The sequence below is a fragment of the Felis catus genome, chromosome E3 (assembly GCF_018350175.1).
Source record: "Felis catus isolate Fca126 chromosome E3, F.catus_Fca126_mat1.0, whole genome shotgun sequence".
NCBI lineage: Eukaryota > Metazoa > Chordata > Mammalia > Carnivora > Felidae > Felis > Felis catus.
Window position 1 is genome coordinate 33,765,854 of NC_058383.1, and position 25,641 is coordinate 33,791,494.

The 25,641-nt window shown below is 46.7% G+C and overlaps 1 protein-coding gene and 1 long non-coding RNA gene across 4 annotated transcripts in view; one reads left to right on the top strand and one right to left on the bottom strand.

Moving 5' to 3' along the window:
• USP7 (ubiquitin specific peptidase 7) overlaps positions 1 to 25,641 on the top strand; it is a 65,494-nt gene that overhangs the window by 15,134 nt on the left and 24,719 nt on the right. Inside the window, exons 1-5 of one of the 3 annotated variants that reach the window (XM_019820971.2) lie at positions 11,948 to 12,078; positions 16,708 to 16,812; positions 17,564 to 17,739; positions 22,595 to 22,793; positions 24,728 to 24,866. In XM_019820971.2, the coding sequence (XP_019676530.1) occupies positions 22,708 to 22,793; positions 24,728 to 24,866 (225 nt within the window). In that variant the 5' untranslated portion in view covers positions 11,948 to 12,078; positions 16,708 to 16,812; positions 17,564 to 17,739; positions 22,595 to 22,707. Of the gene's footprint in view, positions 1 to 11,947; positions 12,079 to 16,707; positions 16,813 to 17,563; positions 17,740 to 22,594; positions 22,794 to 24,727; positions 24,867 to 25,641 lie in introns of those variants that run through there. The other 2 variants (XM_003998879.6, XM_023246944.2) reach the window with 2 other exon arrangements.
• On the bottom strand, positions 10,769 to 11,971 carry LOC109495301. Its single transcript, XR_002150640.3, has 2 exons — positions 11,847 to 11,971; positions 10,769 to 10,984 (listed from the first exon to the last, which is right to left on the bottom strand). It is a non-coding gene; the product is annotated as an uncharacterized LOC109495301 (long non-coding RNA).

The following is a 25,641-nucleotide window of genomic DNA, read 5'->3' on the forward strand; positions in this document are numbered from 1 at the left end:
CAAACCAAATTTAATGACGAATGGCATTATTTTTACATTTTTACAAATGTCCTTATTGTCTGGCTTAATAGAAGGCAGCTGGGTTCTGTGCTCTCTCTGTTCTCTCAGCTTCTGCTTTCTGTCACTTGCTGCAGTGTATTGTGGCAGAAGCAGAAAAGCCAGGCTCACAGAGGCGTCTAGTTAATACAGGGGACAGTAGGTTAACAGCCTGTTCAGATAGCAGTTCTTTGGTACCACACCCAACTTTGGTAGCTTTTTAAAGTTGACTGCACTGTGCCAGTTCGAAACCCTGCAGATCGCTTTTCTGTTACATTAAAATTCACTGTTCTGTCTTGTACTTTGAATGGACCTGTTCTATGCCATTCGGTGCTCATTTGGAAAATATTGATTCACTGAGTTGTCCAGGTCTTGTAAATGTTGACACATTTCATTGTGTAGCTGCATTTTAAAGCATTGAGCGTAGGGGCGCCTGGGTGGCTCAGTCAGTTAAGCGTCCGACTTCGGCTCGGGTTGTGATCTTGTGGTTCATGACTTTAAGCCCCGTGTCGGACTCTGTGCTGACAGCTCAGAGCCTGGAGCCTGCTTCAGACTCTGTCTCCCTCTCTGCCCTTCCCCTGCTCACACTCTGTCTCTGTTTCTCTCTCTCTCAAGGATAAACATTAAAAAGATTAAAAAAAAAAACCAAAACATTGAGGGGGGTGCCCGGGTGGCTCAGTCAGTTGAGCATCCGACTTCTGCTCAGGTCATGATCTTGCTTGATGGGTTCAAGCCCCACGTTGGGCTGTGTGCTGACAGTCTGGAGCCTGCTTTGGATTCTGTGTCTCCCCTCTCTCTGCCCCTCTCCCGCTCATGCTCTGTCTCTCTCTATTTCAAAAATAAATACATTAAAAAAAATAAATAAAACATTGAGTGTAAATGCATAAAATATCCCATTCATGTTTTATGCCCTTGTGCCTTGCTGTTACCTAATTGGGAACAGGGTTGTCCTTAGAGTTCTAGGAAGCTCATCCAGACAAAGAGGGCAGTGACTTTTTGTTGTGTATGAAAAGTCTTAATACTTTTCGGCGGAGTGGGTAAAGAAGGTTGGGTGGTAACTAGGGTGGCTGGGTGGCCGCTGTGTGCGTATGAGCTAATGCCATGGGGCAGGAGCAGGCGGGAATGGGTGTCCCTGCCCCCCCCCCCCCCAGCCCCTCGCGCGATGTGGAAGCACCGTGACTGGGGAGTGGACTCCAGAACAGCTTTCTCCCTACTTAAAGGTGTATACAAGATGATGCTGTTATGATCAACAACAGATTTCGTGAGCGTTCAACGAGGGAGGGCTTAAGCCAAAAACATTTTGATTTTGATTATTTTCCTTCCTAGTCATAATGGCGACCATTCCACTTGTTAATATTTATTGTTTGTATCTCCCTCCCCCACTTCCTCCAGTTTCCAGTAGCTTGTGTGGAACAGAGCTTGTGTGGAATTCTTGGGGAAATCAGTCTGGATTTAAACATTGCTCGTAAAACGGCACACCTTGTTAAATGTGCTTCAGTTTATTGGCGCATAGTTTGTGCGTGTGAGGAAACCAGTGTTTCGGTCGATACTTTCTTTCACTTCTGTTCTGACCTCCCGCTTCCCTGGTTCCTTGCCACCTGCAGCTCCCTCTCCCCCAAGAAGAATAAATTTTGATGCAAACATTCGTGTACCGCTTTGTCGAAGACCATCTGAGGGTCTTGGGGCAAAGAAGGTTCAGACTTTCCATCTTTTCTATAAAATCTTTTAGTTCTCTTTTCCCTAAGAGTTAAGAGATCTGAAACCATACATCAAGGGAGTATTTAAAGAGTCAGTAAATTATTTCTTCTCTCTGCCCTGCAGGTGATTTTTTTCCCTTTTGGTTTTTTAAGTTACTATAAAGTAAGATTGACTTGGGGAGGGGATTTTGCGAATTTAACAGCTGTATAGATTTGTGTCACCACTGCCACAATCAACATGCACAATAGTTCACTCACTGCATGACCCCCCTCAAGTATTTCCTGTGCAGTCGCATCTTCTACCTGCTGGGACCCCTGGCAACCACTGTTGTGTCCTCCGTCCCCTGCGGGTTTGTCATTTTGCAGATCTCATGTAAATGGGATCGCACAGCATGTAACCTTTTAGACTGGCTTCTTTCTTCAGGGTGTAGCATCTGGGTTCAGTGTGTCAGCGCTTCATTTCTTTTTATTGCCAAGCAGTCTTCCTTCCAGTGTATGGACGTACCACTGTTTATCCGTCCTCCCACTGCAGGACATCTGCGTTGCCTCCAGTTATGTTTGGCAGTTATGAATGAAGACACTCTAAATATTAGTGGCAGGTTTCGTGTGGACATGAGTTTTCCTTTGTCTAGAGTAAGACGCAGAGTTGTTGGGCCATATGGCACAGTATGCTTAACCTTACAGAAGCTCTTACCCAGACTGCTTGCCATCCTGCATCCCATGCCAGTGTACGAGAGAGCCAGCTGACCCACGTCCTTGTCGGCACTTGATATTGTCGGTGTTTTAGGTTTTAGTCATCCTAATGGCAGTAGTATCTCACTCTTTTTTTTTTTTAATTTTTTTTTTTAACGTTTATTTATTATTGAGAGACAGAGAGACACAGAGCGTGAGCAGGGGAGGGGTAGAGAGAGGGGGAGACATAGAATCTGAAGTAGGCTCCAGGCTCTGCGCTATCAGCACAGAGCCTGATGCGGGGCTCGAACTCACAAACTGCGAGATCATGACCTGAGCCGAAGTCGGTCGCTCAACCAACTGAGCCACCCAGGCGCCCCTCTCACTGTGGTTTTAATTTGCACACACCTAAGAGTTGACGGTCAAACAACTTTCCACGTGTTTATTTGCCATCCCTACACCCTGTTGGAAGTGTGTGTTCAAGTACGGGGTTGTTTTACTCCAGTCAAATGTTGAGAGCTCTTTGTGTATTTGGGACACAAGTCCTTTGTCAGAGAGGCAACTTGCACATAAATTTTCTCCTAATCCGTAGCTGTCTTTTCTCTTAATGGTATCTTTCTGGAGCAAAACTTAGTTTTAGTGAAGTCTTATTTGTCAAAATGTTCTTTTATGAATTCTTTGTCCCACGCTGTGTGTTTTCTTCTTAAAGCCTTACATTGTTAAATTTTATATTTGTATCTAAGGTCCATTATGAGTTAATTTTTGTGTAAGGTGTGGGTTGAGGTTCCTTGTTTTAGTCTGTGGACGTCCAGTTGTTCCTTTACCATTTGTTGTAAAGACTATCCCTTTTCCGTGGTCACCTTTCCCAAAAATAGTAACATTTGTGTGGGGGTCTGTTTCTGGACTCCCCACAGTTGCATGCATCTGTGTGCTCATCTCTTTGCTAATACAACACTATGATTACTTTGCTTGTTGTGTTGATTACTGAAGCTTTAGAGTGAGTCGAATCAGGTGTAATTTCTCGGACTGTGTTCTTTCCAAAATGGTTTTATTGTCTGTATTCCTTTCATCTTTCCTTGAAAACTTTTTGCTTGTCTGTAAGTATAAAAAAATCCTTTTGGGATTTTGATTGAAATTGTGTTCAAACACAAAGACGGATTTGTGGAAAACTGACATCTTGAGTAGGAGTCTTTCAGTCCATGAACATGGTATGCCTCCGGTTCTAATGACCTTACCTCTTGGAAGTCCAATTTTCACAGGGGATGTTTCTTGTGCATAGCAGATGGTCAAGGTCTAACACTGGTTTGTAGACTGAAGTGTCCCCCCTCCCCCCCACCTTTTTAAACAAAACCAGAATTCCTTCGTTATTCTCTGAGAAACTAGTCTTCCTCTCACAAATTTATTTATTTATTTAGTTTTTAGAGAGAGACGGAGCTGGGGAGGGGCAGAGAGTGAGGGACACAGAGAATCCCAAGCAGGCCCCATGCAGGGCTCAAAGCGATGAACCATGAGATCATGACCTGAGCCAAAATTAAGAGTCAGATCCTTAACCAACTGAGCCAACCAGGCACCAGCCTCCACCCCCCCACCCCCGAAATCAAACAATTTCTGTGGCCACTAGTGTTTTAAAAGGTCTTGGATTTGTCTGTTTATTGATAGCCCTGATGGGTCCCCTCAAAAGGAAGATGAGAAGAAGGTGTGGTGAATGGTGGTCGGCCTGCATCAATGTGTAAAAGAAATCAAACAATTTAGTCTTCTGTTCTAGGTTGCTGTTTTTTGCTTATTAATTTATTATTATTTCTTAAATTTGCTCTGCACTCAACATGGGACTTAAATTAATGACCCCAAGATTAAGAGTCGCATGCTCAACCAACTGAGCCAGCCAGGTGCCCTTCTTAAGTTGCTTTTGGTGGTTTTATTCAAATAAATGAACCCATTTGAAATTGGTTGTGTTTGACTGCTTTTTAAAAGTTTTAATTAGCACAATCAAGAGTTTGCTCTCCCCGTGTCTGAACTCATCCTCAGCCCCTAGACTGCCTTCTTTGTAACCAGTTCTTCAGGAAAACCCACACATTCAAGTAGATGCTGCCATTCGCCACGGTGTAAAGAGAACTTTCAGGACTCCATTCCCTCCTGACTCCAGGTGTGCAACTAGTGTGTCATCTTTTTCCTTCTCTGGTGCGTTTTCTAAGGACTCTTGGACTGGTGTCCTGCCTTAGGAAGTATTTGGGTTGTACCTTTTGCACCATGGTTTGCTTTGCTGTGTGTGTGTGGGGGGGGGGTGGGTGGTGCACGTGCCTCTTGTGTTTTTACTTCTGGATGAGGTAGTGCATATTCTCGGAACCGTTCAAATGACACGGAAGCCAGAAGGCAAGGAGAAAGTGCCCGATTGATTCCGTGGAAGTAAACATGCACATAGCGTATGGTGGGTCTTCTGTCCCAGGTAACACACACACAGCCTTACTCATTGTGTAAGGACATCCTGGTGACCCACTCGGTGATTCGTCTCTTGGTGGGCATCTCCCCTCGTGACCGTTTTACTTTCCTTAAAACTACATGAATGTAGAGTGGACTTCACACATGAGTCAGTTTTGTAGATCACTGAACATTTAAAACACCAAAATGTTGCATATTCATTTTAGAGGAATGCTGCAGGAAGCCGAACAGTTCCGCTCCAGCTGGTGTGGCTCAGTTGGTCACTGTGCACGCCATTGACCCTGCGTAGCCTCAGAGACCATTGTGATTTCTGGAACTGTTTTGTCCCCACACAGAATGGCCCGTTTCTGTTAAGATCTTGTCTCTGTCTTTTGCATCCAGCTTTATCGGGCTCTAATTCGCCCTGTAGGTCATTCATTCACTGCACGCAGCTCAGTAGCTTTTAGTGTATTTACAGTTGTGCACCGTCACCACCGTCCGTTTGGGAAGATTCTGACACCACCCTAGCCCCTGCCCTCCTGAGCTGCGACCCCTCCAACCTCCCCATCTCCCCAGCTCCAGGCGAGCGCTTATCACCGTTCTGTAGATTTACCTGTTCTGGACACTTCATAAAAATAGAGCCATTAACATCTCTGTAAAAAATGGTGCTTCAGTGTAAAGCCTGTGCTTGTGGAGATCTTTGGGCATGGATGCTAGTTTTCTTTGGAATGGGTTCCTTGGGGCGCCTGGGTGGCGCAGTCGGTTAAGCGTCCGACTTCAGCCAGGTCACGATCTCGCGGTCCGTGAGTTTGAGCCCCGCATCGGGCTCTGGGCTGAAGGCTCAGAGCCTGGAGTCTGTTTCCGATTCTGTGTCTCCCTCTCTCTCTGCCCCTCCCCCGTTCATGCTCTGTCTCTCTCTGTCCCAAAAAATAAATAAACGTTAAAAAAAAAAATTTGGAATGGGTTCCTAGGAATGACATGTGAGTAAAAGGGTATTTGGCATTTTGGTTTGAATAAATACAGCCTCTAGGTCGGATAGTTGACAGCCTTTTGACCCCACTCGTTTTGTGAGACCCACAGCATCAAGGGGGCATTTCCAGTATTTTTCACTGTTAAGCTGTTGGATGGAAATGGTATCATGTTAGTGAGGGAAGTCGAGCATGTTTGTTAATCGTTTGTAGTTTATAGGAATTTCTCCTCTGTGGTAGTTGGATTGATTGTTGTTGATTTTTAGGAACTGTGTGTGTATTCTGGCTGTTAATCCTTTGGCCGTCGTGTGACGCAAATACTTCCTGCCTCTGTCCTGTGGCTTCCATGAGGCTGGGTCTCTGCTGGGCCTGCTGGGACTCACCTTTTCTTTCCCGCCGGTGGTCTGTGCTATACAAGTTAGTAGTTAGTGCCGCAACTCTAAGCTCTTCGGTGGTGCATGCAGATCGCAGGCCCCTCTCCGCGCCAGCCAGTATGCACGCCGGCCAGCAGAATGTGGGACGTGACTGGCAGTTAGGGCCATCCTCTAGGGGAAAGGATGGTTTTTACATAATCACACTAACCTGGAGGTCCCAAACAAATATTTTTATTTAAGGTACACGAATTTATATGTGGCCGTCTTTGGGGCTTTTATTTTCATACTCCTAATTTAAATCAGGATTCAGAGCGTGAAGCTAACTGTCAGGTCTCAACACAGCGGGTCTGCTCTGAACCTTCAGGCTCTGTGACTTACAAGCTGTGCGGGCACTGGCCTTGGCCCCTGAGGTGGCCCGCCAACGGCAGAGGACCAAAGCAGGCCCTGGTTAGTAGGCCAGGACCGTGATCTGGAAATGGGCTCCCGGCCAGCCTCATGGGGGATGGGTGTAGCCACATTGTGTATAAAATCAGAAAAGTAATGAAAGCAGAGCACTTTGGAGCGGTGGTATTGATTCGGCCATGGTTTCATTGTTAACGATACCTCCAGCCTGGCAGGCTAGCCCCAAGGGGCAAGCTAGTAAAAACCAGTAACAAAACAAAACCCCCTCTTCCGCATCCATCCTCGGTGGCTTGGCAGAGGAGCTTCTGACGGAAATAAGGAGCTCCTGACGGTCATGGGACCGACAGTCTCGACTCCACGGCAGCAGACCTGGCCTGAGCAGTGGGCTGAGCGGCAGGAACCGACAGCCTGCGCAGCGGGGAACAAAGGAGAAAGAAATTCAGAGTCCTTATCGGAGCCTTCAGGGCCCTCCATGGCCTTGGCCCTGCCCTCCTTCTCCGTGGCCCCCTGCCCTTGACCCTGTTCGCTGAATCCAGAATAGTGTGCTTCTTTAGGATGTCTGACAGCCGGGCTCCTTTTCGTTCCGTGGTCTTTACCCACGTGTCATCCCTTCCTTCGAGGCTGATGGCCCCGCGGCTCCCCTGTACTCTGTTTCCCCCTCTGTTGGAATTCTTCCCTCTTGTCTGCTCCCGCAAGAAAGGAGCACCAGGAGGCCGGGGTGGGGGTGGGGGGCTTATCTGTGTGCTCCCTCCAAGTCCCAACCCAGCACTTGGCACATATGAGACACTTGATAAGCAGGTTGGCTCACTGGGTGCTGGCTCCACCCAGCCCCCCCGGAAGTGGATGCCCTTACCTCTCGAGCTCTTCCCGCTCTTCGTGCCTTCAGCAAAGAAGTAATTAAAACATTGTTTTAGTTAGTAGTTACTTTAATTGCAGGCACACAGGGCCTGCCTGTGTTCTAGGGAGAGATGTTGAATCCTGGGTAATGTCATGATAATGGATTAGAAAGGATCTTTTTGGGGGCACCTGGGTGACTCAGTTTGTTAAGCTTCCACCTTCGGCTCAGGTCATGACCTCACGGTTTGTGAGTTCGAGCCCCATGTCGGGCTCTGTGTTGACAGCTCAGAGCCTGGAACCTGCTTTGGAGTCTGTGTCTCCCTCTCTCTGCCCCTTTCCTGCTCTCTCGATGTCTGTATCTGTCTCTGTCTCTGTCTCTCTCTCTCTCAGAAACAAACATTAAAAAAAAAAAAAAGGATCTTTTTGAAGCACAGTTGAAGTTTTCCATCTAGGACCATGTTCGGAAACTGCCTTAATTTTGTGTTTTTTTAAAAAAATTGTTAATGGTTATTTATTTTTGAGAGAGACAGCGCGTGAGCAGGGGAGGGGCAGAGAGAAGGACACACGGAATCTGAAGCAGGCTCCAGGCTCTGAGCTGTCAGCACAGAGCCTGACGCGGGGCTCGAACCCATGAACCGTGAGATCATGACCTGAGCCATCAAGTCAGATGCTTAACCCACTGAGCCACCCAGGCGCCCTGGAAACTGCTTCTGAGAGGCTTCCCTTTCCTCCCCAGGCACAGAGAGTGACAGGAAAGCATCTGTGTTTCTCACAGCCCCCAGGCATGTGGTCTTTGTAACTGGGGAGGTGAGCATAGTCAACAGCCAGCGTTCCTGGTCAGTACCCGCCTTGTTCCACTCAGTGGCTGTGGCGGGGGGGGGGGGGGGGTTCCCTTTAGAAATCACTGAGTCCTGGAATAGAGGAGGCCAGTTGCAGCTGCAGAGTTATTGGGACCCACCGTCCTCACCTTTAGTGTCTCCTTGGTTGATTGCCACCCCCTTGTGACCTCCGGGTTCTGTTCAAGGCCTGGAGATGGTCCATGGTTCTGCCTGAGGCCCAGCCTTGCCTTAGAAGAATCCTCCACAGGGCCTGGCGTTGACTCCACAGCAGCTGAGGCTTCCCGCGCTGCTGCGTGTTTGCCCGGACTCTTACCCAGGTCTTAGGGGTTCTGGTTTCTTAGGGAGTATGCCATCTCACCGTGGCCTGTGAGTCCCTGATTCCGGGGATGTCCTTGGAGCACCCGCCTCCCCAGCCCCTACACGGGGGGGCTGTTTGGGACTGCCCACCCCCACCCCCACTTGCTGGACCCCACAGATGAGTCCCCTGCTCTGTCTCCCTGTATAGCCAGACTTCAGCGGCTGCACTCTGTCTCAGTCGTGCTGAGTGCGTCCTCTGTGTCTCCCTGTTATCAGCTGTCATTTTGCTCCTCCGGGTGAACTTAGAGCTAGGTTCTGTACGTTAGGATTCATGCTGTGGACCAGGACGTCAAGATGTCAGTTGTAGCTGAATTCTGCAAAGCAAGAGTGAAGGAGCTGTGTCTGAGTTGGAAGAGCTCTCCGGAACAGCGTGTGAGCGTAGTGCAGGACGCAGGTGTTCTGATGTATTGCTGGGCATTAATTGGCAGCGTTGTGGGTCTTGGTGTGTCCGTGTGTCTGGTGGACACACAGACCTACGTGTGTCTTAGCGCAAGTGAACAGGAGTAGGATTAATGTGTTACTAATTGCCATTGGAAAGAGCTTGGATGATGACTTGGGGGGAGGGGTCCCACGAGTTTGAGAAAGACTACCTGGTGTTAAATCATAGCCCAACTAAAGTCACAGTACAGATCATCGCACCATTCATTGGCAAAAAACAAAACCCGACTGGAGGCAGTCCTTGTCAGGGAATGGTTGAATAAATCGTGATATGGTATGGTGCTATTCAGAATTAAATTAATACGCATATTTATGTGCACCGACTTGGGGTAGCTCTAGTTTATTCGTGCCCTGTGAATACCGTTTTGTGTTCAGAAGAATTTCACGTACGTTGTTGCACGTGCATGTATATGAACCTTGAGGAAACCTGGAAGGGGGCGCATGAAACAGTGGCTTCCTTCATGTTAGGAGTGGAGTGGAGGAGTCCTTATTTGCCCTTCTTCATCCTGTACTGCTTGCCTTGGTGCTGTTAGCATTTCATTCTTTGAAACCCAAAAGTAAAAGTAAATAATAGAACCAGGACCTGCACAAAAATGTTTATAGCAGCTTTATTTCCAATAGCCTCAAATTGGAAACAACGCAGCTGTTTGCAGGTCAGATGGTATGTCCCTGCTGTGGAATCCTACTCAGCGATGTAAAGAAACCAGTTGGTGACCTGAGTCTCAAGGGAATTATGCTGAGTGACAGAAGATGTTCCAAAAGGTTGTATGCCACATCCATTTATGTAACATTCTTGAAATGACAAAAATATGGGGATGGAGATTAGTTGTTGCCGGGGGGTTGTGGGAGGGGGGGTGCACACTGGGAGCTGGGTGTGGCCATGAAAGGGCAACCCAAGGGTCCTTGTGTGGGACCCATTCACTGTCTTGACTCTTGGACACCTAGACCTACTTGTGTCTTACAACTGCAAGTGAACAGGAACAGGATTAGCATGTTGCTTCGGCACCAGTGTCCTGGTTGTGAATTACATAGTGCTATGATTTTGCAAAATGGTACCAGGGGAAACTGGGTAAAGGGAATTGGATCTTTATTCTTTCTTTTTATTTTATTTTATTTTTTTATCAAAGAAAAATTTTTTTAACGTTTAGTGTTTGTTTTTGGGGGAGAGAAAGAGACAGAGTGTGAGTGCGGGGAGAGGCACGGTGGGGTGGGGGTGGGGGTGGAGGCAGGCACAGAATCCAAAGCAGGCTCCAGGCTCTGAGCTGTCATCACAGAACCTGATGTGGGGCTTGAACCCACGAACTGTGAGATCATGAAACTTTTAACCGACTGAGCCACCCAGGCACTCCTAAAAAAAAATTTTTTTTAATGTTTGTTTTGTGTGTGTGTGTGTGTGTGAGGGAGAGCACGATCAAGTGTGAGTGGGCAAGGGGCAGAGAGAGGGAGACAGGATTGGAAGCTGGCTCCCTAGCTGACAGGAGAGAGCCCAGTGTGGAACTTGAACTCACGAACCATGAGATCATGATCTGAGCCAAAGTTGGCCGTTTAAATGACTGAGCCACCCAGGTGCCCTGGATCTCTATTATTTTTATAGTAATTGTGACTCTGTAATCTCACAGTATGTTTAGTAAGGAATGGTATCAGCCTGATCTGATAGAAATTTGCAGGAGTACAGGTCATGTTGAAAGTAGGCACTTAAAAAAGCACATAAAGAAATTCAGCCTTTCCGAAAATAGCATTGTCTTACTTTATTCAGGACCTCTTCCTTCTTTATTTCTTCTTGACTGGTGCCTCTGGGCTCATTTGGGGGCTCCAGTGAACTTTTAGTTTGTCTAAGGGGTGAGCATTTCTCCTTGAGGACAGACCAGTCTTGGGCAGACTCAGTCTTGAGGAGGAAAAGCAGAGAATGCAGACAGGGTTCCCCTGGCAGCGGTGCCCCTCACATCCAGCTGTAACCCGAAGCCAGTGGGTCCATGTTAAAGAGGACTTGTGGTCTTCACCTGAGAATGTTTGCTCTGGGCCCACGTTTATTTATTTATTTTGAGGGAGGGAGAGTGTGCATGTGCGGGCATGGGAGAGGGGGCCGAGGGAGAGAGAGAGAATCTTAAGCAGGCTCCACCTTCAGCGAGGAGCCCATCTTGGGGCCACGATGACCATGACCTGAGCCAAAGTCAGGGGTCGGACGCTCAACCGTCAGAGCCACCCAGGCGCCCTTGCATCAAACTTCAGATCCTGTTTCTTCTGGTCCTGCCCCAGCACTGACCCAAGCTCCCTTCCAGGCTACCCTTTTCTATCTTTAATTGTGTGAGAATCTCTGGCATGCTGGTGTGGATGCTTCATGCTGAAATTTCCCACATATATCTTTAATATCAGTTACATTCCTTGCTTCTTAGGCTTACGGGTCTTCTCTTTTGTCTATTTTCTCTCTCTCTCTCTCTCTCTCTCTCTCTCTCTCTCTCTCTCTCTCTCTCTCTCTCTCTTTTATTTTTGAGAGGGAGAAACAGACAGACAGAATCCGAAACAGGCTCCAGGCTCTGTGTTGTCAGCACAGAGCCTGATGTGTCGCTTGACCTCACGTACCGTGAGATCATGACCTGAGCCAAATTCAGACACCCAACTGACTGAGCCACCCAGGCACCCTCGTTTTGTCTATTTTCAAGTGACCTTTTAATTTTGGATTAATTTTAGATTTACAAGAAAGATGTAGTTTGTGCACGGTGTGCCCATGTCAGCAACTAAGGAACTAGTAACCAAACTCCAGACTTCCTTTTTTCCCATTAACACCCGCTTTTTGTTTCTGGACCTCGTTACCTTTTGGGAGTGATTCTCTAAGTTGATGAGGTTTCTTGAATATGTTCCTTGTCCGACACCCAAGAATTTTGGGGGGGGAGGGGCTTTGAAAAAAAGAATGTTGAGGTAGAGTTCCTAGAGATTCTATGCATCACTCTGATGTGGATGAGAGAACCGTCCTGGCTCCAGCCCCAGCAGACTCTGCTGCTGAGCCATGCGGACATGGCGGGGAACCACAAGCTTGGACGAGAAGGTGACTTGGGAGTTCAGATGGGGATCTTTAGATGCTGGTGGATTTCTAGAACCAGTAGTAGCAGTGTTTCTAAACTGTCCTTCTGAAATACATTGGGGATTGCTAATTAAGAAATCATTATGCAGAAAGATACCCGTGTTCTCATTTACCGTGATAACCTCTGCTTCAGTGATAATCTTTAAAATGGGTTCAGGGTCTGGAGAGGAGATGAGGGGAGGCGGACTAAGCAGAAACCAGATGGCTTTTGCCTTGGAATTCCAAGTGAACCAGGGGGCCTGGAGTTGAGAGCGTGTGCTCTGCGTTGGCACTCCATATATTCTGGCCTCTTAACTGCGCTGTGGTTTTGCCCACTGGGTTGTAATCACTAGTTGAAAAGTTTGAGGGGGCATCTGGGGCCTGAGCGGAGACTGAATCGGAGGTGTGGCTCCATCTTTGCGGCTGACGCACCACCTGGTGGCAGTATACACCTCTTAGTTGGAAGGCTCTGAGGTCTTACTGTGGTGGTTCTCTGCCCCGCCCCCCCCTTTTGGGGAGAGGCTTGAGTAATTTTTGTGAGGTGACAAAATGTCAAAAACGACAAATTGAAATTCTGCTTTGTCTGTTACTTCATCCAGGAGTGAGATTGAGATGCTGAGTTAGCACCACATCATTTCCATAGCAATCGGCCAGTGTTCTTTGTTGAGCGATCCCGTGTTATGACCTCACAAGTGGAAGTCTGTGGGAAGGGACGCAGAGTACAAGCATGGCCTCCTCAGTAACAGGAGGAGATATATAGGCTTCGTAACCAGCCAAGCTAGCCTTTTGTGTGTTTCTAGTCTTTAGAAAAGGCATTTTGTGCCCCTTCTTACCCATGTTAAAATATATGTACATGTATATGTATAAATTGTGCCTTGGGTGCTTACCACAGGGTTTGTCATCGCAAGGTTAACCAGTCACAAGTAATGGAAATGATCTTCGATTGTATTTGAGTCTCATAAATACATTTTCAAATGATAACTCCTCCTCCGCACCCCACCCCACCCCTACAGATATTTGGCACATTAGGGAACTTTTGTCTTTCTATTTGAGGCATTGCATATTGTCATTGGTGCTTGCCACATGTCCCCAATGTTATTTGAGACCATGTCTGTCAAAAAATTAGTGCTGTAGTTCATGTTTGGCCAAATGAGAGTTGACACATAAGGGAAAATTCCAATTAGATGGTATCTAAAATTCAGGAACAGGACCACTTTATATGTGGTGATCAATAGATACACACCCCAATCTTAAACTTCTTTGATGATAATGAAAGCAGACTTAGTATTTAAGATAATTCTGGAAGCCTAGTATAGAGTTTTTGTGGGCTTGCTTTCATCATTGAATTCAGGCCCAGGGATTTACTGTGTCTTAATTAAATTTTTAATCCTCTTGCTGAACTAGCTCATTTATGAGGAGCTTTTTTTAACTGGATATATTCAGTCCCTTAGGAGCTAGACTTGAGTGTCAACTTTTTCTACCAAGGCCCCATGGCACTTGGTTGGGAGCTTCACGGGGCCTGTCGTTGGTCAAGTTTCTCCTATACATGGTGGACCAGCCAGGGACTTTTTGTCATTTCACAGCCACTGGCTTAGACTAGCATCTCCATGCTTTTGGAGGGTGGAAAAGAGCAAGTGGGTCAGCCCAGCACAAATGTGTAACTTGGTGTGTAAAAAGGTGAGGTGTACTGCTCAGGAGAACCCGGTTCAAAAGTAGAACTCTATTTACTTTGCCTTTAGGGGCCTATGGCAGAGAAATCCCATCTTACTAACACAAGGATGGGATCCCTTGTTTATAAATTACTAGCCTTTCATCACTTGTCGCATTGTAGTTAATCCTGCTTCTGCAAAACTGTGACCCGATTTATTTATCTTCCCACACTGTACATACAGTAAAGTGCTGTGGAGGTAAGCCATAGATCTTTTGACTTGATCTTGATTTTTATTATTGCCATAACTTCTGGTAAGAAATAGTCTATTTCAAGTCACCAAAACCCTTAAAGATACCTTGTTTCAGCTATAATCTGAATTCGCTTGGATGTCAGAATCTTTGGCATTATTGGGGCGCCTGGGTGGCTCAGTCGGTTGAGTGTCCGACTTCGGCTCAGGTCATGATCTCCCAGTTTTTGAGTTCGAGCCCTGCGTCTGTGGTCTCTGTGCTGACATCTCAGAGCCTGAAGCCTGCTTCAGATTCTGTGTCTCCCTCTCTCTCTCTGACCCTCCCCCGTTCATGCTCTGTCTCTCTCTGTCTCAAAAATAAATAAATTTTTTTTTTAAAAAGTAAAAGAAAAAAAAGAATCTTTGGGATTATGAATCACTTGTCGAATTCTATGACCTACAGTAGTGCAGACTGCTTATATTTACACATCACCCTAGTTTTTAGGTGTGATGCTCTGTTTTGTATACAGAGATGATTTGTTTGTGCTTTTGTGCATTAAAAATCATATTTTAGGGATGCCTGGGCGGCTCAGTTGGTGAAGAGTCCGACTTTGGCTCAGGTCATGATCTCACAGTTCATGAGTTTGAGCCCCGCATCGGGGTCTGTGCTGACAGTTCGGAGCCTGGGGCCTGCTTGGGATTCTGTGTCTGTCTCTCTGTCTGCCCCTCCCCGTTTGTGCTTTGTCTGTGTCTCTCTCTCAAAAATAAATATTAAAAAATAAATAAACATTAAAAACCTAAGGCACTTGTAGTGGGACAGATTTTGAAACAAGGAACTAAATTAAAATGGCAGGCATACGTGGAGCAAGTTACTGTGAGACAGTGCGTTGGTGTGATTGTGTGTGTGTGTGTGTGTGTGTGTGTGTGTGTGTGTGTGTGTACATCCCACTGCTGCTCCTCCTGCAGGACCTCTAGTTGTGTGTTTGTGTGTCCTTTCAGTGTTTGTCATGGAAGGGGAAATGAGAATTTATCCGTTCTTATTCCAACAGACTGTCTCTTTTATAACCGAGGTTGTGTGTGATAACATTTATTGCTTGGTATCTTTAAATTTTTTTTTTAACTTAACATAGCTTAGAGAACTTTACATTTAGGTACATTGAGAACCTTTAAGAGAAAACTGCTGTATAATATTCTGTCGGTAGAATGTGCCAGAATTTATTTCATAGGCCTTCATAGGTGTTTTTCCTCATAAAATATTTTTAATGATGGTTAGATGTTAATTTAGGAGGATAAATGTGGGATGAAAGACGTCTCAAAGTACCTGATTTTTCATGTTGATTTTTTAAGCACATATGTTTTAAGAGTTTTTAGACTTTGAGGTAATTATAAGCAAGAGCAAACAAGAATTTGTCCTTCTCCCCCACCCATCCCAGGTTTTTGTCAGGGTATGGTGGTCGAGACCAGTTTAAAAATGTATATGTGTTTGTTTTTAAAAATACCTTTAGCACGATTGTTAATTGAAGTGTATATATATTGATAGTTAATTAAAGAATATCAGGATTGAAGTGATACAAATTTGGGTGGTAATATCAGTCTCTTGGCCTCCAAGGATTTTGAAGGTGTGCTTTGAGATGTGTAAGGGGAAAAGCATGGTTTATATCCAGAGATTCTTTGACGGATGTAATCGGATAGTTGGGGGTTTGGGAGAGTGTCTAGAGGGGAATGGCGAGGGTGCTGTCCGTGGTGCTGAATCAGACTGACCGCTGATGGGGGAGACCTGTCGCAAGACTAGGACACACTTAAGTAGCGCTTTTCAAAACCACATCTCCTGTTTGTAGCTGAGACTGCTAATTTCGATCAGAATGTGTACAGGCAATATATGGGGGCCCGCATTAGTTGCAGTGACATGACATGTGGAGGATGGAGAGGGTTTACGCATGGTGTATGACCCTTTTGGCCAGTGGAGGCTATTTAAATCCCAAATCTTGACATAGTGTTTTTTTTTTTTTTTCTTTTAAGACAAGGACCTATGTCAAAGTAAGAAGATTGTGCATAAATAGTGATGAGAATGTTACATTTGGCATTTACACCCTATATTTGCCACTCCTTGCTTTGAAGTTTTGCATCCATGCCTTTGATTATGTGTAAATGTTTGTCAAGCCAGATTTCAGCAAGCATTTAGAATGACAAAACCTTTTTATGTGTTTCTCAATCCCTTCCAGACTCTTTATAAATGCCAGTCCTTCTAGGGACCCCCTTTCACACACCCTCTACCCCCTCCCCCAACTTCCAGTCCCTCCAGTTCTGGTTTTTGTGTGGATTTATAGTTTTTAATTATTACAGTAACTGCCCTGTGATACTTTGAGAGACACAATTTGATGTTTTAAAGCGTTGACATGTGGTACAACATTCTAATGCACACTGCTGTGTATATATTTAGTAAGCTCAACAGTATTTTCTCTGGGGTTGAGTTTTAATGAGTATGAAGGCTATTTCAACATAGTGCAAATGGAACAAATGTGGTAGAGTGATTGCATCCCATTTAGCATTTTGAAAACAACCAAAATTCATATTTATTTAGTAAACATACTAGTATATACCTTTTGGGTTAGAGTATGTTTATTATGGCACACTTGGAACATACTAGTGACTGACAATCATCAAAAGTACAAATGTGTTTTTATTTAATCCAAGATTGGAGGGTAAAAACCATGGAATTTCTTTGTTTTCTTTAAAGCTGGAGATACAGATGATCCACCAAGAATTACTCAAAACCCTGTTATCAACGGGAATGTAGCCATGAGTGATGGGCACAACAACACAGAGGAAGATATGGAGGATGGTGAGTACATGTGGTTTGTTTACTTGCAATGGGCAGAAACACAACTGGATGTGCTATAGAGTTCTTCCTTGAGTACTTGTGAGTTTCTTAGGAGTAGCTAGTTTTCAGGAGGTTTGTATCTGAGGAAAATTGAGGAACCTGTTTTGGTTTTGAATTTTAAGACTACCTACAAATTTCAGGGTAAGTTGGTTCTCCTCAGCCCAGGAGAGAAGGTTTCAGTACAGAAGTTTGTGATAGATGGGTATTTACTCAGGCTTGCCATTTCCCCACCACTGTTAACGCTCAGAACAAGTGTATCTTAGTGTACCTTACTCTCCTTTCCTTTTTGTTTGCAGCAAGATACTTCTAGCCATTGGAACTTGGCTTTCCATTGCATTCTTACTGTAGTGGGTATATCAGTTGTCTGTAGCCGAAAATCCCTCCCTACTCCCAATAGGTGTGAAAATCAGAATCGAGCTTTGGGCTTCATTCTCCCACACTAACTTTTGGTCTATATCCTCTATGCAAAAAGCGTTTGCATATGTGTATGCATGGACATTTTGTGCCCAGGAAATCCATTTCTTTCGAGGCTATTTCTTCTTTATAATTTGTCAGATATGTGACCTATACTTTTATTTGCAAGGTCAAAATCATGAGACGGTAGCAGCCAGTAATCACTTTATGCAGTCCCTGGAATCTTGCAGTGTAATATGAAACCATGTTCTGTCAAAAGCATGTCCATCAATCCTCATGAGGGTTGTGTCCTTCCCAGGGGAGTAACGGGGCAGTTGAAAGAAACCGTCAGTCACGGGCTGCACCACCAGAAGGACTGCTGTTCAGACCTCCTGCCAAAAGTTCAGCCTCCATGAGAAACTGCAGCCGTAGTTGAGAGTTCTCTCACAGTGCGGTTTACCCCCTGGCAGCTGGCTGAGGCAATATCTGAGGAAGGTAAAGAGGCGTGGTCTGAACCCCGCTGCTTTGTTACCTGTGGAGTGCGCTTTCCACCGTAGATCAAGGGCAACGGTGTGGGTGTGGTCTCTTTGGTTGCTGGGCTCTTGGTTTAATTTCAGACACCTGAGATGCCAAAAGTGCTTCGGTGAGCGCAGTTGGGAAGGTGTGACCAGGCCAGATGTGCCAGGTGTGAGTTAGAGGTGGGTTCCAGTCACTTGCAGAGCTGTTACTGGCCCACCTCAGGCAGCGAGCTCCCTGTCTAGTTCCACAGAGCAATTCCAAATGAATATTTCTGCGAGTGTTTTTGGGGAGGGCTTGGGAGGAGGTGCAGATGTAGATGAAGGGCAGGTTCTCAACCTTGGTGGCGCTGTTGCCTTTTTGGGCCGATCATTCTTTGTTGCGGGGCAATCCTCTGTGTGATAGGATGCCAGTGCCATCCCACCCATAAGCCTCGATCCCCGTTGCCCCGACAACCAGAAACGGCTCTGCATTGCTAGATGTCTCCGGAAGTCCAGGTTGCCGATTGCCTCGGTCTCCACAACATACATAAATAAAACCCCTTTCCTTTTGAGGCAAATTTTACTTCTAAATTAGTGGTAGTAAATAATGGTGCCAAACCATAGAACCTAAAAGTAGAAATATTCCTGTGGTGAGTTACCACTTGGGAACATTACAGGAGAAAGCAGAGTGTGGTCTTCAGTTGCACGGCCTTCCCAGTTGGGGATTTGAGGTGTGTTTTGAAAGGTCCAGGCTAAGAGAGTGAAAAGATTGTATCTCTTTAATGGTAAAGAGTGGGAGGGAGATGGTTCTGGTTCTAGGAGTAGAATTAGTTTAGGGCAGCATTTTCCCAGTCGTGATAAGTGCTTTGAAACCCTCTTCTGCAGGACGTTAGCATGTGGTGAGAGGGGCTGAGTCCAGGAACTTTCAGGGGCACTGGGCCAAGCAAGGGTCTGCATTGCAGAGGACCTCCGGACCGTCAGCACCCTAACATCTTTCTCCAGAAGATTTGCTAATGATTCCCCAAGACTGAACTTTAGAACCCCCTTTCCGGAATCTCCCTTCTAACATCGTAAAGTGGGGCACACAATCTGGGAAACGCTGGATTAGAGTGATCTACTGGGCAGAGGGGGGGTTTCCTACATAAAAGTTCAGTGGCTGACAGCACAGATGGACAGGTGTTTGCTTGAGACAAAGAGCATTTAAAAATCCTGTTAGGGGCACCTGGCTGGCTTAGCAAAATGCTCGACACTTGATCTCGGGGTTGTGAGTTCGAGCCCCACGTTGGCTGTAGAGATTACTTCAAAAATAAAATCTTTTTTTTTCTCTCTCCCCCCGCCCCGCCCAAATAAAATCTTAAAAAAAAAAAATCATGTTAATGTGGAACTTGGACAAGAATTAGAATCATTTTCTGGTTACACCTACCTATTCTACTTTGATTTTAGTTTCTTGCTTAGTTTTTTCCGTAGATGACCGCAAAAAGTTTTAGAGCAAATATAGCCTCTGCAAATAGAGATTGTTGGTACCCGTGAAACAAAAGTAATTTCTGGGTATTAACTGGGACTTGGCAAAAAATGAAAAATTGAGGTCTGATAAGTTTACCGCAAGGGCGCCATTTGGGGACTCCGTAGGCCAGCCTTCTGATTTAAACAAAACAGAACAAAGTCCTGTATCTTCCTCTACCTTTTTCATGCAGTTGTACCCCAGGCCTCTGTCCTGTGAAGATAAGGTTGGGGTACGAATGGGCGTGGTGGCTGCTTCGATGACAGCCAGTGCTGCTGTGGGAGGCACGAGTGGAGGTGATGGCTCCCCAGGTTTTCGGGCTGAGGAGGTGTGATGACAGCAGGGAGCGGGAGCTTTGTCGTCCTGTCCTTGACAGTAAACGGAGATGCACAGTAATGCTTTAATGCGCTGACGGCGGCATTGAGGCGGGTTACAAAGTCCCTGGACGAAAACTAATTCCGCAGGATGCGGGGCACCCTCCAGATTCCCAAGTGCACTGCCGTAAACATATTTTTAATTTTTTTTTTTTTTATGTTTATTTCTGAGACAGAGACAGAACATGAGCGGGAGAGGGGCATAGAGGGAGGGAGACACAGAATCAGAAGCAGGCTCCAGGCTCCTAGCTGTCCTCACAGAGCCCGACACGGGGCTCGAACTCACGGACCGCGAGATCATGACCGGAGCCAAAGTCGGTCGCTCAACCGACTGAGCCACCCAGGCGCCCCATGTAAACATGTTTTTAATCGTGAAGTGATTATAGACACAGGGGAGTTGCGAAAATAGGACTTTTGAGTACTTTTCACCTGTCTTCTCGGGTGAAGACATTTAGGTCTCCTTTAATTCCTCATGGGACTGTCATCAGGCCAGGCCTTTCTGCCAGTTAATTCAGTTGGTTATGAAGAGTTGGGAACCACAGGGCAACATTTTTATTCTCATGAAGTCTCCTAGCATATTTCAGAAACAAGTCTGTCCTAAGGATGTGCCTTGAATGCGAGGCGGAATCTCACATGGAGTGTATAAATGCACGTGTGAGCTGAGCTCTGTGAGGCAGGATGGCTGCAGGCACTGGCTCCTGGCTGCTCCTTCTGCCTCTGAAGGAAGGGGTTGCCATCTTGCAGTCTCAGTGCCATGCAGAGTTCTGGTTGGTTCTGTTGCGTATTTAAGATCAACTTCGAATTTGGGCTGAAGTTTGGGATGGAGAAAGCATTTATGATGCATTTCCATTTTGTCTATATAAAAATCTAATCCTACAATGGGTTGAATTGTTTCTGAAAACAAGCGAGTTACAAGAGAGGCAGGACTTTGTGAAATTGAGCTCTTTAGGTCCCATGAGTGTGTGCCCTCTGGTGACTTTTATTTGGTTGATTGCAGTTCTTTGGTCTCCACAAAGAGCCCAGTTTTATTGTGCTCTGCCTTGCGAGGGGTATGTTAAACTTCAGAATATGGCATTTTACAAACCAGAGGCAAGGTCACTGTTCAGGGTGCACAGATCATGGGTACTGAAACCCACTGTGGTCATTTTGTAAAACACCTCAGATAAGATAAAACCACGTAATCTCAGCGAGCCTCAGTTTTCCTCATCTGTGAAGTGGGACTTCTAGAACCCCTGCCCTTGCCTACCTTGCAGGATTTAAGTGCTGCGCACGTGTGATTTGTGTCTTTGAAATAGTGGCCCACGTCTTTCCTGCGCCATTCCTAGACGTTAGAACACATTTCTTGGCTTTTTGGTACTTTGGTCCCTCAGAGGGATTAGGGTCGTATCTGCCACCTCAAGAAGCTGGAGTAAATACTGCATCTCTCAGACGGACACCCCCCCTGTTCAGCCGCTCTTCCTCCCAGAGAGCCTCTGCGGTCTGCTGAGCAGGGTTGTGTGTAGCAGAACAATTGGGGATGAAGAGTGTGAAAAGAAGGTGTTAGTGCTAACTGTCGCATTTCCTCTTGGTTCTTATTTCTTTGGTAAAGAATACTACCCTCTCATGAGGATTGATGGACATGTTTTCTTAGGAACAAATTCAGACAGTCACAAACGCAAGCAGTCTCTGTGCCCTGAGAAGTCTCTGTCCTGAGCGTTTGGTTGTCTTAGAAGTTAGGAGACAGAAGGGTGAAGGAAGGCGGCATGTTGTTCTTCCGAACATGCCCTTCCCCGAGCCCGAGAGTCTCCTCTTGTGCGTCAGGAGCCTGGGGGGCAAGGATGGCAAAATAGCCCCCGCTGCCACACCAGAAAAAGCCTTCCACGCACCTTTGATTCTTGCATACGCCAGTGGTGGCTTTTCACATCGTGGCCCTCGTTCCCCTGCCAGTCTGTGAACTGTACCCCGTCTCCAACCAGATAGGCACCAAAAGTGAGAGAAAGCGTTTAGAAGCTTGTATGGCAACTTGACCTTGCTGTGGCAGCTTTCTGATGTCTCGTAAAAGTGCCGGTCAGTAAGGGTGGCGGGGCAGCCTTGGGAGACTGCCACTCCCCAAGAGTTTGAGAAGCACCATATAGACAGCAGTTGGGGGCGGGGGGCCGCAGATGTCCTGTGAGCCTGAGTCACTTGTAAATGAACAGTCACCATGGGCAAAGGGTGGAATTCTAAAGTGTGACTTGTAATTGAATGTCTGCTAAGAGGCACTCTACCAATATATTGCTTTCTATTGGAGGAAACCTTAGTTCTGTACGTGGCCTTCACGTCTTGTTGAGTAAATTGAACAATTTTTACCGTTCGTGTTGAGAAGAATACCGGTTTCTTTCTCTATAAATTATTCCCCCTAGGGAGTCCAGGCTGGTATTTCACAGAAACTGTGAACTGATGATGTTAACGTTTGTTTGGGGCTAACTTCTCAGCAGTGTTGTCTCTAGAACAGCGGGAATGACTGTTCTGCCCCCTCGGGGCCTGGTGAGCCTGCGGGTGCAATGCCCCCTCCCCTTCCTTTCTCCAGACTTGACTCGGCCTGAGTCCGCCCTCCGCTTTTCCTCCGCGCGCCCTGACCTTGAGCAGCTGTCCCACGGCCGCCCCGGGCCTTCTCTGCAGAGCCTGTCCACTCACCAGGGAGGACTTGGCAATTTCGGGGCTCGAGGGTAGAGTAGACGTTCTTACAGGCCCAGCTCTGGAATCTAGGAGGGCAGGCAGGGGTGTGTCGGTAGCCCTCTGGGATTTGGATTTCATTCACACGCAAATGGCGTGTCCCCTCCCTCTTCTAGGTGCCATGCTCTCACTTTCCCAAGAGTTAGGCTCTAGTGGTTAGGTCGCAGTTGTGCGGACGGCTCCCCGACGTGGTTGGTTGTCCCGCGCGGGTCCCACGGTTGTCGGCTGTCAGGTGTGGTCTCACGACGCCCGAGCCCTGTGACTGACACGGCCTTTTCTTGCAGACACGAGTTGGCGCTCCGAGGCAACCTTTCAGTTCACTGTCGAGCGCTTCAGCAGACTGAGTGAGTCGGTCCTTAGCCCTCCGTGTTTTGTGCGAAATCTGCCGTGGAAGATTATGGTGATGCCACGCTTTTATCCAGACAGACCACACCAAAAAAGCGTAGGATTCTTTCTCCAGTGCAATGCTGAATCTGATTCCACGTAAGACAGTTTAAATGATGCCATTACGAACCCACAAATAGTTATGCTCCGTGATTGGAGGCTCAGTCTGATCGGCCTCTTTGAGTTTAAAACTTTTGCCTTTCCTTGCTGCCTCTACATAGCCCTCTGATTTTACATTAGCTGAACTACATTTCTCTCTTTAAAACTCAATGGTAGGTATTCTCTCCAAGCTAGAAAAGGTGTATGTTTTTCTTGCAAACAAGACACTGAGGTTCAGGTATTAGAATCTGCCCACCCAGGGAACACGGAATCAGGGTCCATCTGGACTAGCTGACTACTGCATTACCAGGTTTAATTATTCTACCAGTAAGTGCCTGAGAGGAAAACTGTAGCTAAGGAACATTCCTCAGGTCTTGAGGCCTCGGCATTGTTGTGTTAACCAGCTCCTGTGTGTTATTCAGAGAGTTTGGATTAAAACATCTTTTGAGGGTTTTACCACGTGGGCCTCCCCAGTTTATTTTAGAGAAACTGTTTTGTTCTTACAATTCTTAAAAAGAAATATGTAGTAAAATGTCTTCAAATTGGGAAAAGTGTTTATGGTCCCTTTATTCAGATGAAAACAAAGATCAGAGGCTTCACGTTTTCTACCTATTGATAGATCCTCAATAGCTTGATTCTTCCCTTAATTAAAAACTGTCACCGGTCAGCGTATATCAGAAGCTTAGTTGACATTGTTTGAAAGGGTCCCAGATCACTTTGTCACTGTGTCCTTCTCCTCCCATATTGAGGAATCTGTGAGAAGGCTGCTTCCTTGGCCCACGTCTGTCCAGGCTCCCTGCCACCCCCAGATTGTGGCCCTTTAGACCTCTCAGTGAAAGCTGGTCCCCAGAGGGCCACAGGGGCACTGGCCTTGGCTGCTCTGTCCAAGCTCCAGGGAACACAGTCCGTTACATTTTTCTTTTTTACGTGGATGTTTAAGAAGTGCCAGGCCAATTCTGTGCTGCAGCCAGGGCCTGTATATAGGTTAAAATTTTCCTTCCTGTGTTCACATTCTGATCTGATTTCCGGTGAGTATTGAGGCTACATTTTAGCCTAACAGACAATTTGGGCCTGACAGTAGTTTGGGAACGCGGTGAGCCGTCCGTCCCTGGAGCAGGCAGCCTGGGCAGACGGGAGTGCCCATACTGGGCCTGCACTGCTGTCACTTCAGAGCTCTCTGGAAACTCTGCTGTGTGTGGCTCTGCTGTGGCTCCAAGCCCCCAGTGGCCCTTTAAAGGGCTGCGTCCGTTCAGTTTTTATGCACAGATCCAGAGGCTCTGTTGTGACCCGCCCCCAGCCTGACTGCAGCCCGGACAGTTGGGCTGTGGCTGTGACTAGGTGCCCCTGCTCAGAGCTCCCGGGGGCTCCTGGAGGGGAGCTCTTGTGTTTTCACCCAACACCCAACCCAGATACCAGAACCACTGTCTGACCAGAAGCTAGTCTCTTACAGACTCTAAAGGCCAGTATCTAAAGTTCAGAAACTGTATTTTATTGATACCAATTAAAAAAAAAACTGACCTAAAAAAAAACTTGTAAAAATTAAAATAAAACCATGGCTCGGGGCACCTGGGTGGCTCAGTCAGTAAACGTCCGACTCTTGATCTCAGCTCAGGTCTTGATCTCAGGGTCATGAGTTCAAGCCCTGCGTTGGGCTCTGTATTGAGCTCTGCGTTGAGCTCAATGCCTACTTAAAAAACAGAACAAAACAAAAACAACCCATGGGTCAAATCAGTACAGTCCACACTGGGGGGGGGGGGTGTTTCCTCGACCCCTTTTAGCTTCTTTCTTCATTAAAGGTAAATGTGTCCCCCCACTCCACCTCCCCAAATAGAAGGACGGGGAAAAAATGTGGGAATTTTCACATGCTCTGTTTTGAAACAATGTGTAAACGTCAGTTAAGTGGGTCACCTGAGGCTTAGGTTCTCTTTGACCAGGTCGTGGTCTTGCCATGCACAAGCTGTGCTGAAGATAATAAATTACAGAGACGACGAGAAGTCCTTCAGTCGACGCATCAGCCACTTGTTCTTCCACAAAGAGAATGACTGGGGCTTCTCCAATTTCATGGCCTGGAGCGTAAGTAACTGTGCCATTACACTGACTGACCTGAGCAGCGTTCCTTCTTCATTCTGCAGATCCTTCTGTTCGCAGTGAGAATGTTTGCTCTATCAGGTGAACAGGTGTCTGTGAAAATGTGATCTCTCCAGTTTGCAAGCTGAGGTTTTGAAGCATTCAGCAGACAGGGCTTGAGTCTCAGCTCTTTGTCGGACGTCCGTAAGGTAGTTCCTAGCTTTCCCAACAGGCCGAATCTCCTTTAAAAGGGGGCGCTTCCCTGAGCCAGGCCTGGTTTCATGTACCCTCATCAGTCCCCCACTTAGTTTGAGAGAGAGAAAGAGTGCGTGAGCAAGGGACGGGGAGAAAGAGCCAAGGAGACGCAAAATCCGAAGCAGGCTCCGAGCTCCAAACTGTCAGCACAGAGCCCTCTGTGGGGCTCGAACTCACAAACCTTGAGATCGTGACCTGAGCTGAAGTCGGACGCTTAACCGACTGAGTCAGCCGGGTGTCCCTTGGCTGCTTTTTGCAGAAGTGGAAACCAGGGCAGGTTTTTAAGGGGGCATCCTGCTGGACTCTACAGGCCCTGCTCCTGTGAGCAGGTGCGCGTTCCTTCCAGCCTGTGCCCTGGCGAGGGGCTCCCCGGGACTTCCCAGATGCCTCCAAGAGGAACCATGCTTTTGCTGGTTTTGTTCAGAGGACACTATTTGAAACCAGTCAAAACACTGCAAAACCAGAAGCACGATTTGGGTGTTTGAAAAAGCAGTCTTTTCCTCTAACATGCAGAGGGTGTGAGGGT